General features: G+C 37.0%; 2 protein-coding genes and 1 long non-coding RNA gene across 3 annotated transcripts; 2 read left to right on the top strand and 1 right to left on the bottom strand.

The window, feature by feature from the left end:
- Positions 1 to 1,347: 1,347 nt before the first annotated feature.
- LOC131312962 (zinc finger BED domain-containing protein RICESLEEPER 3-like) lies at positions 1,348 to 2,840 on the top strand. The gene is made up of 2 exons (XM_058341000.1): positions 1,348 to 2,677; positions 2,786 to 2,840. Exons 1-2 carry the CDS (start codon positions 1,657 to 1,659, stop codon positions 2,812 to 2,814), a joined length of 1,050 nt encoding a protein of 349 aa, XP_058196983.1. The 5' UTR covers positions 1,348 to 1,656; the 3' UTR covers positions 2,815 to 2,840.
- Positions 2,841 to 7,809: 4,969 nt separating this feature from the next.
- Positions 7,810 to 8,934, top strand: LOC131312967 (uncharacterized). Its single transcript, XR_009196031.1, has 2 exons — positions 7,810 to 8,191; positions 8,255 to 8,934. It is a non-coding gene; the product is annotated as an uncharacterized LOC131312967 (long non-coding RNA).
- On the bottom strand, positions 8,614 to 12,410 carry LOC131312963 (dihydroceramide fatty acyl 2-hydroxylase FAH1-like). Its single transcript, XM_058341001.1, has 7 exons — positions 12,182 to 12,410; positions 11,322 to 11,392; positions 10,806 to 10,898; positions 10,418 to 10,614; positions 10,236 to 10,341; positions 9,758 to 9,904; positions 8,614 to 8,983 (listed from the first exon to the last, which is right to left on the bottom strand). The coding sequence occupies exons 2-7, from the start codon at positions 11,370 to 11,372 to the stop codon at positions 8,864 to 8,866; spliced, it is 714 nt and encodes a 237-aa protein (XP_058196984.1). The 5' UTR covers positions 11,373 to 11,392; positions 12,182 to 12,410; the 3' UTR covers positions 8,614 to 8,863.
- Positions 12,411 to 13,540: the final 1,130 nt, after the last annotated feature.

Here is a 13,540-nt window from a genome sequence, read left to right as displayed (position 1 = left end):
TCCCCCTTTTCGGCTATAAGATCAATCATCAGTGAGCTGGTTTTTTCTGACTGGTGTAGATAAATTTTTGACTGATAAAAACGTAAAGCAAAAAAAAAAAACAGTTTCTGATTCTATTTCGATTTTCAACTAGTGTAGCACTTAATTTTTCCCCCTTTTTGGCTGTAGATTAGTGAGTTTTTGGCTGATTTTTTCCGAGCGGTGTAGGCTGTGTAGCTAGCTAATTTTTCGACTGATAAAGGCGTAAAGCAAAAAAAAAACAGTCTGTGCTTCTATTTTCAACTGGTGTAGGCTGTAGGCCTGTAGCACTAAAACTAATTTTATGATTCTATTTCATTTTCGACTGGTAAAGCAAAAGAAAACAGTAAAGCTAATTTTTTCTCTTATTTCGACTGGTTAGCACTATATCTATATGCATTGGCAGCATTGCAGTTTATTGATCTTGATTACACTTGTTTGTAGGTGATGGATTCAAGCAATTTTGATTCACGCTTGGTAGGGAACTTGAGGATGATGTTGTAGATGTTGAAGAAGTTGAACTTGGAGGTAATTCTAATCCTCCTGTGTCTACGAATGCCAATGTTATTGATGTTCAAGATGATACAGTAGTTGAAGTTGGACAAAATACTGAAAATAGACTCAAAAGAAAGGTTCCACCACGAGTGCCTAAACCTAAAAAAGAGCCTGGAAAAAGATATAGATCTCCTTATTGGGATCACTTCAATGATATTAAAGAGGAGGGGGTAACCAAATGGGCTGAGTGTAAGTATTGTAATAAACGATACGCGGCTGAAAGTAAAAAACATGGCGTTAGTAATTTGAAAGCTCACATCCCCGCTTGCCCACTATATCCTAATAGAGACCAACATGGACAACAAAACCTTTCATTTCGACCCACAGACGGGGGCAGTGTTGACGTTGTGACGCATGTCTTTTCTTTTGACGATTGTAAGAGAGCTCTTGCCGAAATGGTCATCATTGATGAACTACCTTTTAGGTTCATTGAGGGGATTGGGTTCAGAAAATTTTGTAAGGTCATGCAACCTAAGTTCTCATCGGTTTCTCGCCAAACGATAACTAGAGAGGTTGGTGCAATTCATAAAAATGAGAGGGGAAAACTGAAAAAATTCTTGAAGGGTCGTAGGATTTGCCTCACGACTGATACATGGACATCAATTCAAAATCTTAACTACATGTGTCTCACTGCACACTTCATTGATGATGATTGGAAGTTACAAAAGAGAATCTTAAACTTTTGTCAAATTGAAGATCATAAGGAAGTTACCATAGGCAAGAAAATTGAGTCATTGTTGCTGAAATGGAATGTTGATGGTATTTTTACTTTGACGGTAGATAATGCAAGTTTGAACGCCACGGCTATTGAGTACTTGAAACGGAAAACAATGGATTGGAAAAGGACTGTCTTGGAGCATGAGTATATACATATGCGATGTTGTGCACATATTTTGAATCTTATTGTTGTTGAGGGGTTGAAAGATACTAGTGAGTCTATTCTCCATGTTCGTGATGTTGTGAGGTATGTAAGATCTTCTCCACAAAGAATGGAGACATTTAATAAGTGTGTGGAGAAGGAGAAAATTAAGTCGAAACAAACTGTGTCTTGATGTGTGTACTTGGTGGAATTCCACTTACTTAATGTTAGAAGTAGCCATCAAGTTTGAGAAGGCATTCCAAAGAATGGGGGAGGAAGATAGTAGTTTCATAAAAAATTTTGGCATAAAGGAAGGCGATGAGGATTTCTCATTGGAGTTGGAGGGCCTAGGTGGGAGCCATATGATTAGTGTCCCAACTCCAAGACAACCAACTATCCCAAACAAGCTTGATTGGAAGAAGTGTGGGTTGTTTGTTACATTCTTAAAACTTTTTTATGATGCAACCAAGAAATTTTCGGCTTCTCTATTTGTCACATCCAATATGTTCTTTCATGAGTTGTATGAGGTTCAAGTGAAGATAGATGAATTAATCGCCAACCGAGATCCTTATATGTCTTCAATGGCAATTGAAATGAAAAGAAAATTTGAGAGGTATTGGGGGGATCAAGAGAAATTCAATCCCCTACTTTATGTGGCAGTGGCAATGGATCCCCGGTTTAAGTTAAGGTTGGTGAAGTTTTGCTATACAAAATCCAAAGGGAAGGCGGAGGGTGAGAAAATGGAGAAAAAAGTGAAGGATGTTTTGAATCGATTGTATGATTCTTATGCAAAAGAGGGTGAAGTTAGACAACATGTGTCTAGTGCAAGTCCAATGCCGAGAGTGGAGAATGAGGATTGTGATTCTCGCTTGAATTTAGCTATGGAATTTGACACTTACTTGGAGGATGAGTATTCTAGTGTTTGTTCCTCGGAGGTAGACAAGTACTTGGGGGATTTGTGTGAACGTAGGGACAATCCGGATTTTGATATCTTGGTGTGGTGGAAGAACAATTCCAACAAGTATCCAATCTTGTCTAAAATAGCGCATGATGTATTAGCTATGCCCGTGTCTACCGTTGCTTCTGAGTCGGCTTTTAGTACGGGTGGTCGCGTACTTGATCAATTTCGGAGTTCACTCTCACCGTCAATGGTCGAGACTCTTGTATGCACCCAAAATTGGCTTTTAAGCACGGTTCCAATCTCTCTTCGACAGGCTATGGATAAAGTTGAAGATCTTGAACAAGGTAATTTTATTTAATTGATCTGGACCATTTGGTCTACAATTTAATTGATTTGGTCTATTCAGTCAACATTTTCTAGTATTGTATTGAATTAAGTTTTTTTTTTTTCAGAACTCTTACAAACTGATGATGCTTCTTAGGGATTGATGGGGCTTTGGACCTTGGTAAAACATAACAACAGATGTTATTTGATGATCTTTGAAGTTTTAACTTATCAAAAAAAATAAAAAATCTATGAAGTTTTTAATTGTCTTCTAATTTTTCTTTCTATGTAACAAGTTTGAACTTTGAACGGACATGAGAAATATGGGGTTGAGACTTGGGAGCAGCAGCACTATGGAGTATTGGCTAATTTAAATTATTATGGACTTCTTTTAATCATTTTAGACTTGTTTAGTTGTTTTGGTGGTCGTTTGAACTTGTAATATAGTGGTGGAAAACTGATAATATTTTGACTTGTTGATTGGTTGTGTTTGTGTATGGTTGCTGAAAAAACAGGAGAGTAGAGACTACTAGACTAGAGAGTTGGCTGGTCTCTGTAATTTTTTTTGTGTGTTTTTGCTGTGTGGTGGAGGTGGAAACTAGAAACTGAAAATGTGCTGAGAAAACAGGGGAGGAGACTGGAGAGTGCTGAGAGCTGGCTGCTCTAGTGCTCTCTGGAAACTAGAAAACATTTCCAGCTAAAATGTTGGCTTTATTTTTTGTTTTGTGGTTGTGCTTTTGTGCTTTTATGTTTGGAATTTGGATTGAGAAATGTGGAAACTCGAAAACAGGGCTTGGACCCTTGGATTGAGCTATGGGGCATGGCCCAAAATATTTATATTAATTTTTGGGCCATTTGGCCTGCTGAAATGGTGGAAAACTAGCCCAAAATAACCAAAGAATTTTATAAAAAAATGGCCCAGAAAAATAAAACTGGCCCAAATAATGGCCCAAGCGGCCCAACAAAATTGGCCCAATCCGATTATCCGACCGAACCCAACCAACTCAATCCGACAACAGTTCGGTCGGAGCCCGACACTGTCCACGGTCGGGTTCGGGTGGCAAGTACTCAATCCGACATTATTCGGGTCGGGTCCAACCCGACCAAAATCCGAAAAAAAATCCGACCGTGGCCAGCCCTAATTTAATCTCAGCTCTTGAAATGGAGGGTTGAAATGGGATGTTCTTTGGATGTTTTTTCAAGTGTCCCAAAACCGCCCGGGAAACACCTAAAAAAAACATCTAAAAAAATATCTCAAATTTCAATCTCATAGTTTCGATCAAATTTTGATGATCTGAATCGTTCAATGTATTTAAAACATGTTTTTAAAAGTACTTCCAAGAAATCAGTACAAAATATGACTAGAAAGTACTTGATCCAAACAGTTTTCATAAATGTCTATATAATTGTTTTATAAAAAATTATAGGGATCGAGCACTTCTCGGTTATATTTTGAGTTGATTTTTCGTGAGTACCCTTAAAAACACTTTTTAAACATATAGAATGATTCGCATCATCAAAATTTGATTGGAAACTTTGGGGTGTTTTTTTAGGTATCCTCGGAGCCACCCTGATATATATATATATATATATATATACTAGTGCTAGCCCGTGCCTACGGCACTACGCATCTCGGTTGAAAGAGGATGGCAGTTGTGTGATTTAGGTGAAAACCATGGACACTTAACCGGGAAGTGGGAGGAAGCACTACAGCCTTTGGATCAAATGAATCTGAGCCGTTCCAACAACTTGTCCCCACACCCTTTTGTTTTATAATAGAGATAGACAAACACACATAATAATATGTGTATATACATATAGATACATATATAGGTAAATATCTATCTATTCTAATATATAAAGGGAGAGCACCAATTTGGTGTCTCCCATTTTTTAAAGTTGAAACCCGTCACAAAAGTATTTTTCATAATTGCCCTTTCATTGACTTCTTATGGGCAATTAAAATTTGGGCAAAATAGTAAGTTCATGATTGAACTCCCCAACCCACGTTGCTACTCCAAAAACTGTAACTTCCAAAAATACAGTTTACTGACAACCTCAACCTAATCCTTTCTTTTCTTCTTCTCTCTTCTTCACACAAACAATCGTACCCATGATCAGGTAAAAAAAAACTCATAATTACACAGAAGAAGTACAACGAAATTCTATCAGCATTTTCCAAAATGGGAAAATTCTTAGTACGTACCCACAGAACACCTCTGATGCTAATCCAATACAATTTAGAATATCTCTAATGCTAAGTAAATCTCTAATGGTGCACTGCAGACTTGTTTTTGGATATTGTTGTTGCCCAAGATTCCCCAGTACCGTAGTTTGTTGCCAGAGAAGTCGATCGAGGTTTTCAGAGGATCGAAAAGAGCAATTCCAGCCGTTGTGAACATTGGAGACACTAAGACTGTAAGATTTATTTGTGTGATTGTCATCTTTTACTCAAAATTCGATTTGTTTAAATCTAGTATCTGTTCTTATCAATTTAAAAATTTCAGTACTTGCACACGCATCGCATCTGCTTTGGCCTCTAGTTATATATGTGTGTGTGTGAGGGAGAGAGAGAGGGACAGAAAGAGATAGTGGTACGTACACTGACCTTCTGGTGTAGAAAGAATGCATCAGATGGCCATGTTCAAGTCGATCGAGCGCGGGTTGAGATTCTCTTTGTCTCTGTCTCTGTGTCTGCTCTCGTATCCGGTATCCGGTATGCTTGAACTAAACCCCAGTTTTTACAGTGAACTCATGGCGGACATTTGATTTTGGGGGGACAGAAAAAAGAGAACTAAACGAATACCAACCGAACAAATCGAACCGACCCGGATTGGAAGCACAGTCGGTGCAAGTTGGTCCAGTATGGATTAGGAAGTCACCTTCCGAACCAAGGCCCGATAGCAAGTCACCTTCCGAACCAAGGCCCGATGAAGTGGCCTGCAACCATGGGCCTGACCCACCCAGTATGATCCCGGATAAAACTGTGCTGAATAGCCTGAATTGGGTTAAATGGGATGCTGCATGTAGTTGTTTTTTGGGTGAGAAATGGGTTAGATTTGGTTCCATTTTTTGCTAATTTTATTTTTATATAATAAAAAAAAAAAGAGCATCTCCACAAATGATTAGTAGTAATAGACTGAGAAACTCTAAAGTTAATGTCCCCAAATGATTTTACTAGAAGTATTAAGTTTATCTTTTGGGTGAACAAAATCAATTAATTTTAGTTTTTGAAAAGTTTAGTTCATCGGGAATCGATCTTCTATTATAAGAGCATCTCCAACTCTCACTCTGATTTTTACTAAAGTTTTATAATAAAAATTTGAGTAAAAACTTTATTTGGTACTCCCTCTGTCTCTAAATACGTGTCCGATGCGCAAATTTAGGCTTTACAAAATATGCATATTTTTAGTTAAAAAAATCTATTTTTTTCACAATATAATAGAACTCATTGTTATCTATTCATTTGTGAAAATAATACTCCCTCCGTCCCTTTTTTTGTGTCCAGTATTCCATTTTGGGCTGTCTCTTAATAAGTGTCCATCTTGTAAAGTTAGGGGGGTAAAAGTTTGTGTATTGTCTATTTTGTCCCTAAAAGTAAATTTTATTTTGAAAAGTTAGTGAGTAAAAGTGTAATGATGATGGGTAAGTAAGGAAAGTGGAGGAAAAAGTTGATGTGAAAAGTGTAATAATGATGTCTTTTTAATAAGTTGGAGTTACGAAGCAGGACACTTAAAAAGGGACGGAGGGAGTAATTTTTTTAGCGAAACAAATGCACATTTTTAAAGACTTAGGTTTGCGGGCCGAACACTTATATATGGACGGATGTAGTATTGAGTACTCTAATGGACAAACCAGATGTTAAGCAGAAATTTGAGGGAAAAAAACTTTACTAATGGTATAGTTGGAATTGTGAAAACCAAAACTAGTCTTCAAAATTTTGAGTAAATTTTTTAGTATCTATCGATTTGGTGAAAATTTTGAGTATCTCGTATGAGTTTAAGTCAAGGTATAAAGTGAATTTAGAGCTCTTACGTGTTTGAAACAAATGATTAGATGAACGATACAATTGCGAGTTACAGCTGTATTTTTTCTAGGTTCCTATCACCCAATTTGTAAAAGAATCCTGCTACACACAGATAATCGGTGCACATTTTTCGTTGTGGGTCCACCACGGGTCCCACACAAATAATCCGAGCCATTCATTAAATGTAAAACATTTTTTTGAAGGTTCCCACGAAAAATCAGCTCAATCCGATACCTATAGATGCTCAATCCAATTGTCTAACTTTTCATTATCCTGAAATATGAATAAAAAGTTAGATGATTGAATAGAGCATCTATAGATATCGGATTGAGCTGATTTTTTACGGAAACCTTTAAAAAAATGTTTTACATTTAATGAACAGCTTGAATTATTTGTGTGGGATCCGTAGTGAGTTCCACAACAAAATCTGTGCACTAATAGCTTGTGTGAGCAGACTTTCTGTTTGTAAAAACTAGAATCCAAATTTGTGTTAATAAGTGGTTGTTAATTGCTTATCAAAAAAAATGTGGTTGTTAATTTAGAGTTTTAGAGAGAGTGAGTTATGTCTGGATGAGGTGAAAACCCTCCACCACCATCTGTGGGCTCCGTCGTGCGTTCATTACGGTAATCTGAACCGTTCATCTTGTAGATCTCGCAAAATCGTGTATTCACTCAAAAAAATCTGCTTTATCGAACATTTATAGGTTACCAAAAATTAAATTTTGGTATATAAGACGGACGACCTGGATTCTGTCAATAGTTTTTAAGTTAAAATGTGCATGACCGTCCGTTTTATAAACCAAAATTCAAATTTTTGATATACCTATAAAGGTCCGATAAATCTGATTTTTTGTGTAAATACACTATTTTGCGAAATTTACAAGATGAATGATTCAGATTACTGTAGTGAATGCACGATGGGCCTACAATGGGAGGCGGAAACCCCATAGTTTCCACCTCATCCGGAAATAATTTTTTCTCAAATGGTTAGAGTGTAACGTCCCGCTCCCTCGTCGGTGGGATACAGTGCTTAAGTGTAATTTGCCGCATCGGTGGGATATAGGAAAGTCAAGTGTGTGTGCGTGGGAGAGAGAGAGAGAGAGAGAGAGAGAGAGAGAGAGAGAGAGGGGGGGAAGTTCTTATACTATCTCACCCCTACAAAAATCTCCAATCTAACTGAAAGTCTCGGTAAAACCCTCCATTTTCTTGAGTGCTCAACAGAATACTGAATGATACTAATAGCCCATGATCAACAACGATACGATAGGTGCACATCCACCTTCACATTCATTTTTCCAAGAGCTCTCACAAATATCGATAGTCTCATCATCACTCGCAGAGTCGTAAGTCGAATCCACCATCACTTGTATAAACGACGTCAAAATAGATGTGCTCATATCATTTGCTGCTGGAGATGTATTATTAGGGTATCCAAAATGCAAACTTGAGCCTCGAGGTAGAATAGACACTATCTTACCTTTGTTAGAAAGTGTCCCATCAATTTCAGGTCTTCCTCGAGGTAGAATAGACACTATCTTACCTTTGTTAGAAAGTGTCCCATCAATTTCAGGTCTTCCCTTGGTGTAGGACGTCGTTCGACATCCTTCTCATAGGACTAACTTGAAAGACAAGAAACCAGGAAGAGGATTCTGACTCAGAAGGGTTTCGTAACGGTCAACCCACCACCACTATCAACGATGAGTCTAACATTGACAAAACCTATAAACTTATCAACTCCCAGCCAAAGGACCCTTACAAAAGATGGAGAAGGGGAAGTGGAAGTGCATTTATACAACAGAAATTTCCTCGGAGCATAAACGCAAGAGTAACAATGGCCACCTTCAAAAACAATTCAGTAAATTTCTCATTGAGTAAATTTACAACTTCGCTGGAATGAGTACTGTGAAAATAACAGATGGAGGGATAAACTCAGGGAAAACAAATAGAAGACAATTTCATCGAGAAATACCGACACAATCAATTCATTTCATACAGAAAGAATGAATCAATCAATACCATCCTGACATACTAAACTTGGGGAATCATTTCAAAGGACAAAACATGCCATAGAATTGAGGGAAATAAAGGACTAATAAGAATGATGAGGAAGAAAACTATGTTCAAGTCACCTAAACATTGTGGCCTGACCATTGAACAAAAGCCATTCTTAAGAACGAAATTATTTACTTTTTCCAGCTGCTTTTGATTGAGGTAGGGTTCCGAATACCTTGTCCCATAACGACGAAGTGATACCGAAGCCTTTGTTCTGGATCCGGAAATGATGGTTCAAATGATATTTCTGCAAAAATAAAAAATAAAAAACAATCAAACTCAGACAAAAAAGAGGAAGCCCGTTCCCAGAAAACACTTTTTGATAAAGCTTACAGGTTTCTATCTTCCATTGACAATAAACAAGTTTTTGTGTTTATTTGTCGAAACAAGAAACATGTTTCCTGCACGCATGATTGACTTGAGGAGTAGCTGGAGGGAAGGTAGTCACAGAAGGATCATTGCAAGTGGTGGCTGTCGTTTGATAGGTTGCAGACAGAAGGGAGTCAAGGAGGTGGTGGCCTGAGTTGGGAGGTGGGGGAGGCGATGGCTAGGGGTGGTGCGAAACGAAGGAGAGATAAAAGCTGTTTCCAAAACAAGTGAAACCATCTTCTTTTTTTAGAACTTTCAACAACATTGCAATTTGTTAGCATTTCTTGAAACATTTACAGTCATGGATTGTGATTGAGTTATCAGTTCTTAGACTTTTTCGTAAACAAAACCAAAGTTAGGGAAACTTTACCAAACATAACCCAAGCGTTCAACTAAAAGAAGGTCTTTTGATTGGGACACTTGCGGACCACGCTCGTCATAGGAATGAAATATAAAGAGAAAATTGATACAGGAAAAGTGGCAGTGGCATTTCTGAAATTACATGGCACAATGGAGATTGTTTGGGTTTGAAATGAAAATGCCACACTTTTATAAGCTGATACCAGATAACCTTCACCATAAACCAATGAGGCAAGGATGCAAATATTTGGAACCCTCTATTACAAGTTGCAACAGCAGCTACTGCTCTTACCTTAAGATTTCGGGGTATTTCGCTTGTCGGTTGTCCATGGTGCAAGTAGTAATGGGTGACATCATACATCACATAACCAAGTAAACCACCTCCAAACATAGCAGGAGTGAGAGATGGAGTGAATACGAGTTTAACCAAGTTCCAGAACTGGCAGAAATAGAAACAATTGAGTCAATCAATAGAAATCTAATCAGAAGCACATGGACCCAAGTTCATACAGATATATGCTTGTTTTCTATAAGAGATTCAAATCGTGCATTCCAAATTGACCAATTAGTCACTAAAATGACTTAGAAAGCACGTAAACAGATTGCATAAGTCACCAGCAATTATCAGCCTCGACCAATGAACAAAAGGACACATTCACAGTGCCAGTAACCCAGCAGGATATCTAAGTAGTCCGCACACAAATATGTTCTCTCCTAGTCTTCTAAAATTACTGACAAGTAGAAATGTAGCAAATGTAAGTAATACATACAGGCACACAAAGTACAGCTGTTGCAGCAGGTGGAAAAACAAGGCGTAGTCCATCCATGGGGTGCTTATGATGGCAACCATGAAGAAGATAGTGTATGGTGTTTCCCCTATATGACAAATATTAGACAACATAAGTTCTAGTCATCAATGCTCGTTTTTTCTGAGAGAAGAAGAGAGACTAACCAATAGCTCTTTGTTTTGATGTGAAAGAGGAAGCGATGCAAAGTGTATTCGATCAATGTCCATATAAGAATACCGAAGACCATCATCAATGCTATATGAAGAGGCGTATGGCCCATCCGAACAGACAAGGAGATGCTCCAGCATACAACTGGCAGCCAGATAAGAGGAATTACCCACCACTCATTTTTGGTCAAAAACTGCGTCAAGCAAAATTAGTCAAGGAAGCAGCAGTTTTCATTCTGATACAATTAACCAATGGCACTATAACAAAAAAACTACAAATTGATTGAATAAAATAGATGAAGCAAACAGTCAAATGACATGTCTTCACAAGTGAATTGCTTAGTTTGTAATATTGAAAAAGAAAGAAAGAAAGAAAAGGTATTACCTCCCAAAAGTCGCTTTCAAAAAATCGAGGGCCTTCCTTGCTAACAATAGGCTGGTGAACCCATTCTTGATAAGCCTCTCCAAGGTGGCCTACCTGTGAAAGGTGGCCAAAATAGATTACAAAGGAGAATGAAATAGTATTAAAAAGGTTATGCATGATGAAAACTGAGTAGGGAGTGCTGTGCGGACAAATTTTGTCAAGTCAAAATCTTTTAACTTAAATTCCCCGGACTTGAAAATTTTGCTATTTCGATTAAAATTCTGAACTTGGGTACTTGTTGCCCACACTCGATTGAGACTAGAGTCAAGTTCCAAAATCTGAGTTATATGAATGTCTCCAATAAAAGATCCATTACTAATTTTCATTTGAGAAAACAAAACAAAAAAATGAACAAAGAAAAGTACATGAAATGAGAATGACATAATTGCACATCTTTATTTTTATCTTTGTTTAGCATTAGGCATTCTAACTGAAATAAAAGGAATGACATCCTGAATGATACAGAACCCAGATCACCTGGAAGACCAAGGGTTTATTCAAATCCACTGTGAAGCCTTGTGCAACCATCTTGGAACCAAAATGCGTAACTGAATTCATTTAGGCAAAGAAATAAGGACACAGCAAAGGTTAGACACCAAACAATTAGAATATTCAACTACGTAAAACCTTATCGTACAAACATTGGTATAAAACTACATGGCAAAGAGCCAGTCCTCCAAAATTTCAATAAGAACCTAAAAATGTCTTCTACTTCTACAATCAAAATTTTGGTACGATTTTAAGGTAGTGAGAACTGAATTTCACGAACTACCCATAAGATTCAAGGGGCGTGTTCGCGATAGTTGTAAATACAAATTTTAAATTTTAGCTTCAGATTCTGTTGCAGATTTTAGATTCCGATTTTTTGTAGAAGTTAAGAAACTTGTTTGTTGCAGCTGCGAGATTATGAGAATTTCATTCTTTTTTTGGGAATTTGTGTAGCAAAATCCCAAAAACTACCCAAACTTACCTTTTTAGATTTTGAGAATTTCATTCTTTTTTTACCTTTTCAAAATCTGTAGAATTCGAGAATCCGTAATCAAGAATTTTCGGCAAACACTACAAACTGATTTTGAAAAGCTAGAATCTCAAAATCTGCACACAAAAAAATCTCGCAAACACGCAGAAGAGCTCATGCAGTACCACAACAGCGACCACTAACCGAACAAATTGAAACGATGCAATAACTAACAACAATCACATCAAATCCCATAGTGAAATACCCACTTCAAATCACAAATAACTTTTCAATTTCCAGAAATTGCTTAACAAAAACAAAATTTTCTGCATAAAGACACACAAAAAAACTCAGATCAAATCGAGAACATAAAACTAACCCAGAAAAATGCTTTTCCGATCTGTGACACTGACTGCAACAAGGTCTCTCTCTGTAGACCACCCTCTACCAGCACCAGGCACACACACACACACTCTCTCTCTCTCTCTCTCTCTCTAAGACCCAAGGCACAAGTACCAGGAGTTCTGTTCAAAAAAAAAAAGTACCAGGAGTTTGTTAATGCCGGCAAGTAATGAAGTGAAAGAACGGCCCTCGTGAACAAGTTAGCTCTCTCATTCCGAAACACAAACTGACAAACATATACGTGCACTGAGTCAAAACTACACTATTAGTCCTTTCTATTTAGAAATGTTTCACATTAGCTATTTGCAGTTCCGATTTCCTCACTTTTGTCCTTATAATCTATATTGCTTCTGGCGAAATTTACTGCCTCTTCCATTTCAGTGTTGCCCCTTGTCATGTTTTTTTAAAATGTTACTAATTTAAGTGTTAGAAGAAAACACAATACAGGGACAAATGTGACCAATTTTATAAGGTACTTTTTTTTAACGACAATTTTATAAGGTACTTATGACTTTTCACAACTCCAATTAAAAAATTTAGTATATCGAGATTGGTAGTTTCGATTTGTTTACTTGTGTTCTATTTTGACGCCAAACTTTAGTTTGGACTAATTAACTTACTTTCTCCGTCTCATAATTGTAGTTTAACTTGAAACGTTGTACCATTTTTTTGTCTATAATTAAAAGATTTTTTTAACTAATTTAAAGATTTCCATTTGTTATTTTAGTTAGTGTAAAATATTCTTATAGTCCGTCAGGACAGTGTTTCTCTTTTTACCTTCAAAATAAGATAATTTTCTTAATTTTTTATTCATCTCGAAGGGAAAAATTAAATAATTAAATAATACATCCAGCTTAAGAAAAAGATCAAAAATAAAATCAATCTAGAAAATAGATCTTATATACTTATTTTTTTCTCTCCATTGATTTTTATGTGGCTTACGATCATAATTTATTATCTTTTGAGTTCCACTAGTCAAATATAAATCACACATAAAAGAAATAGATCAAAAACTAACAAAAAGCAAGATAACTTTTTAAAAAAATTAATCAGCCAAACCATACCTTGAACATAGGGACAAATTATAAATCAGGGAAATTACATGGAATCACAATAAAACTGTGGACTAATAGTGGAGTTTACCCTAAATGATGTGCGCATATCTGCGAAAATGCTGAGATGAGGGACAGAAATGCTAACTATATGTGTGGTTAGATGAGGCAAGGGTAGAAAGATCTGTGCCCTATCTAATATTCCATTTGAACGGATCTGCACGTTGGAATCTAAAGGATGCCAGCCTGGCGACCCATACAACCCACCATCACGATTCACGGTA

The sequence above is a fragment of the Rhododendron vialii genome, chromosome 13a (genome assembly GCF_030253575.1).
Source record: "Rhododendron vialii isolate Sample 1 chromosome 13a, ASM3025357v1".
Lineage (NCBI taxonomy): Eukaryota > Viridiplantae > Streptophyta > Magnoliopsida > Ericales > Ericaceae > Rhododendron > Rhododendron vialii.
Note: the sequence above shows the minus strand (reverse complement) of the source record. Positions and strands in the feature narration are given on the sequence as shown.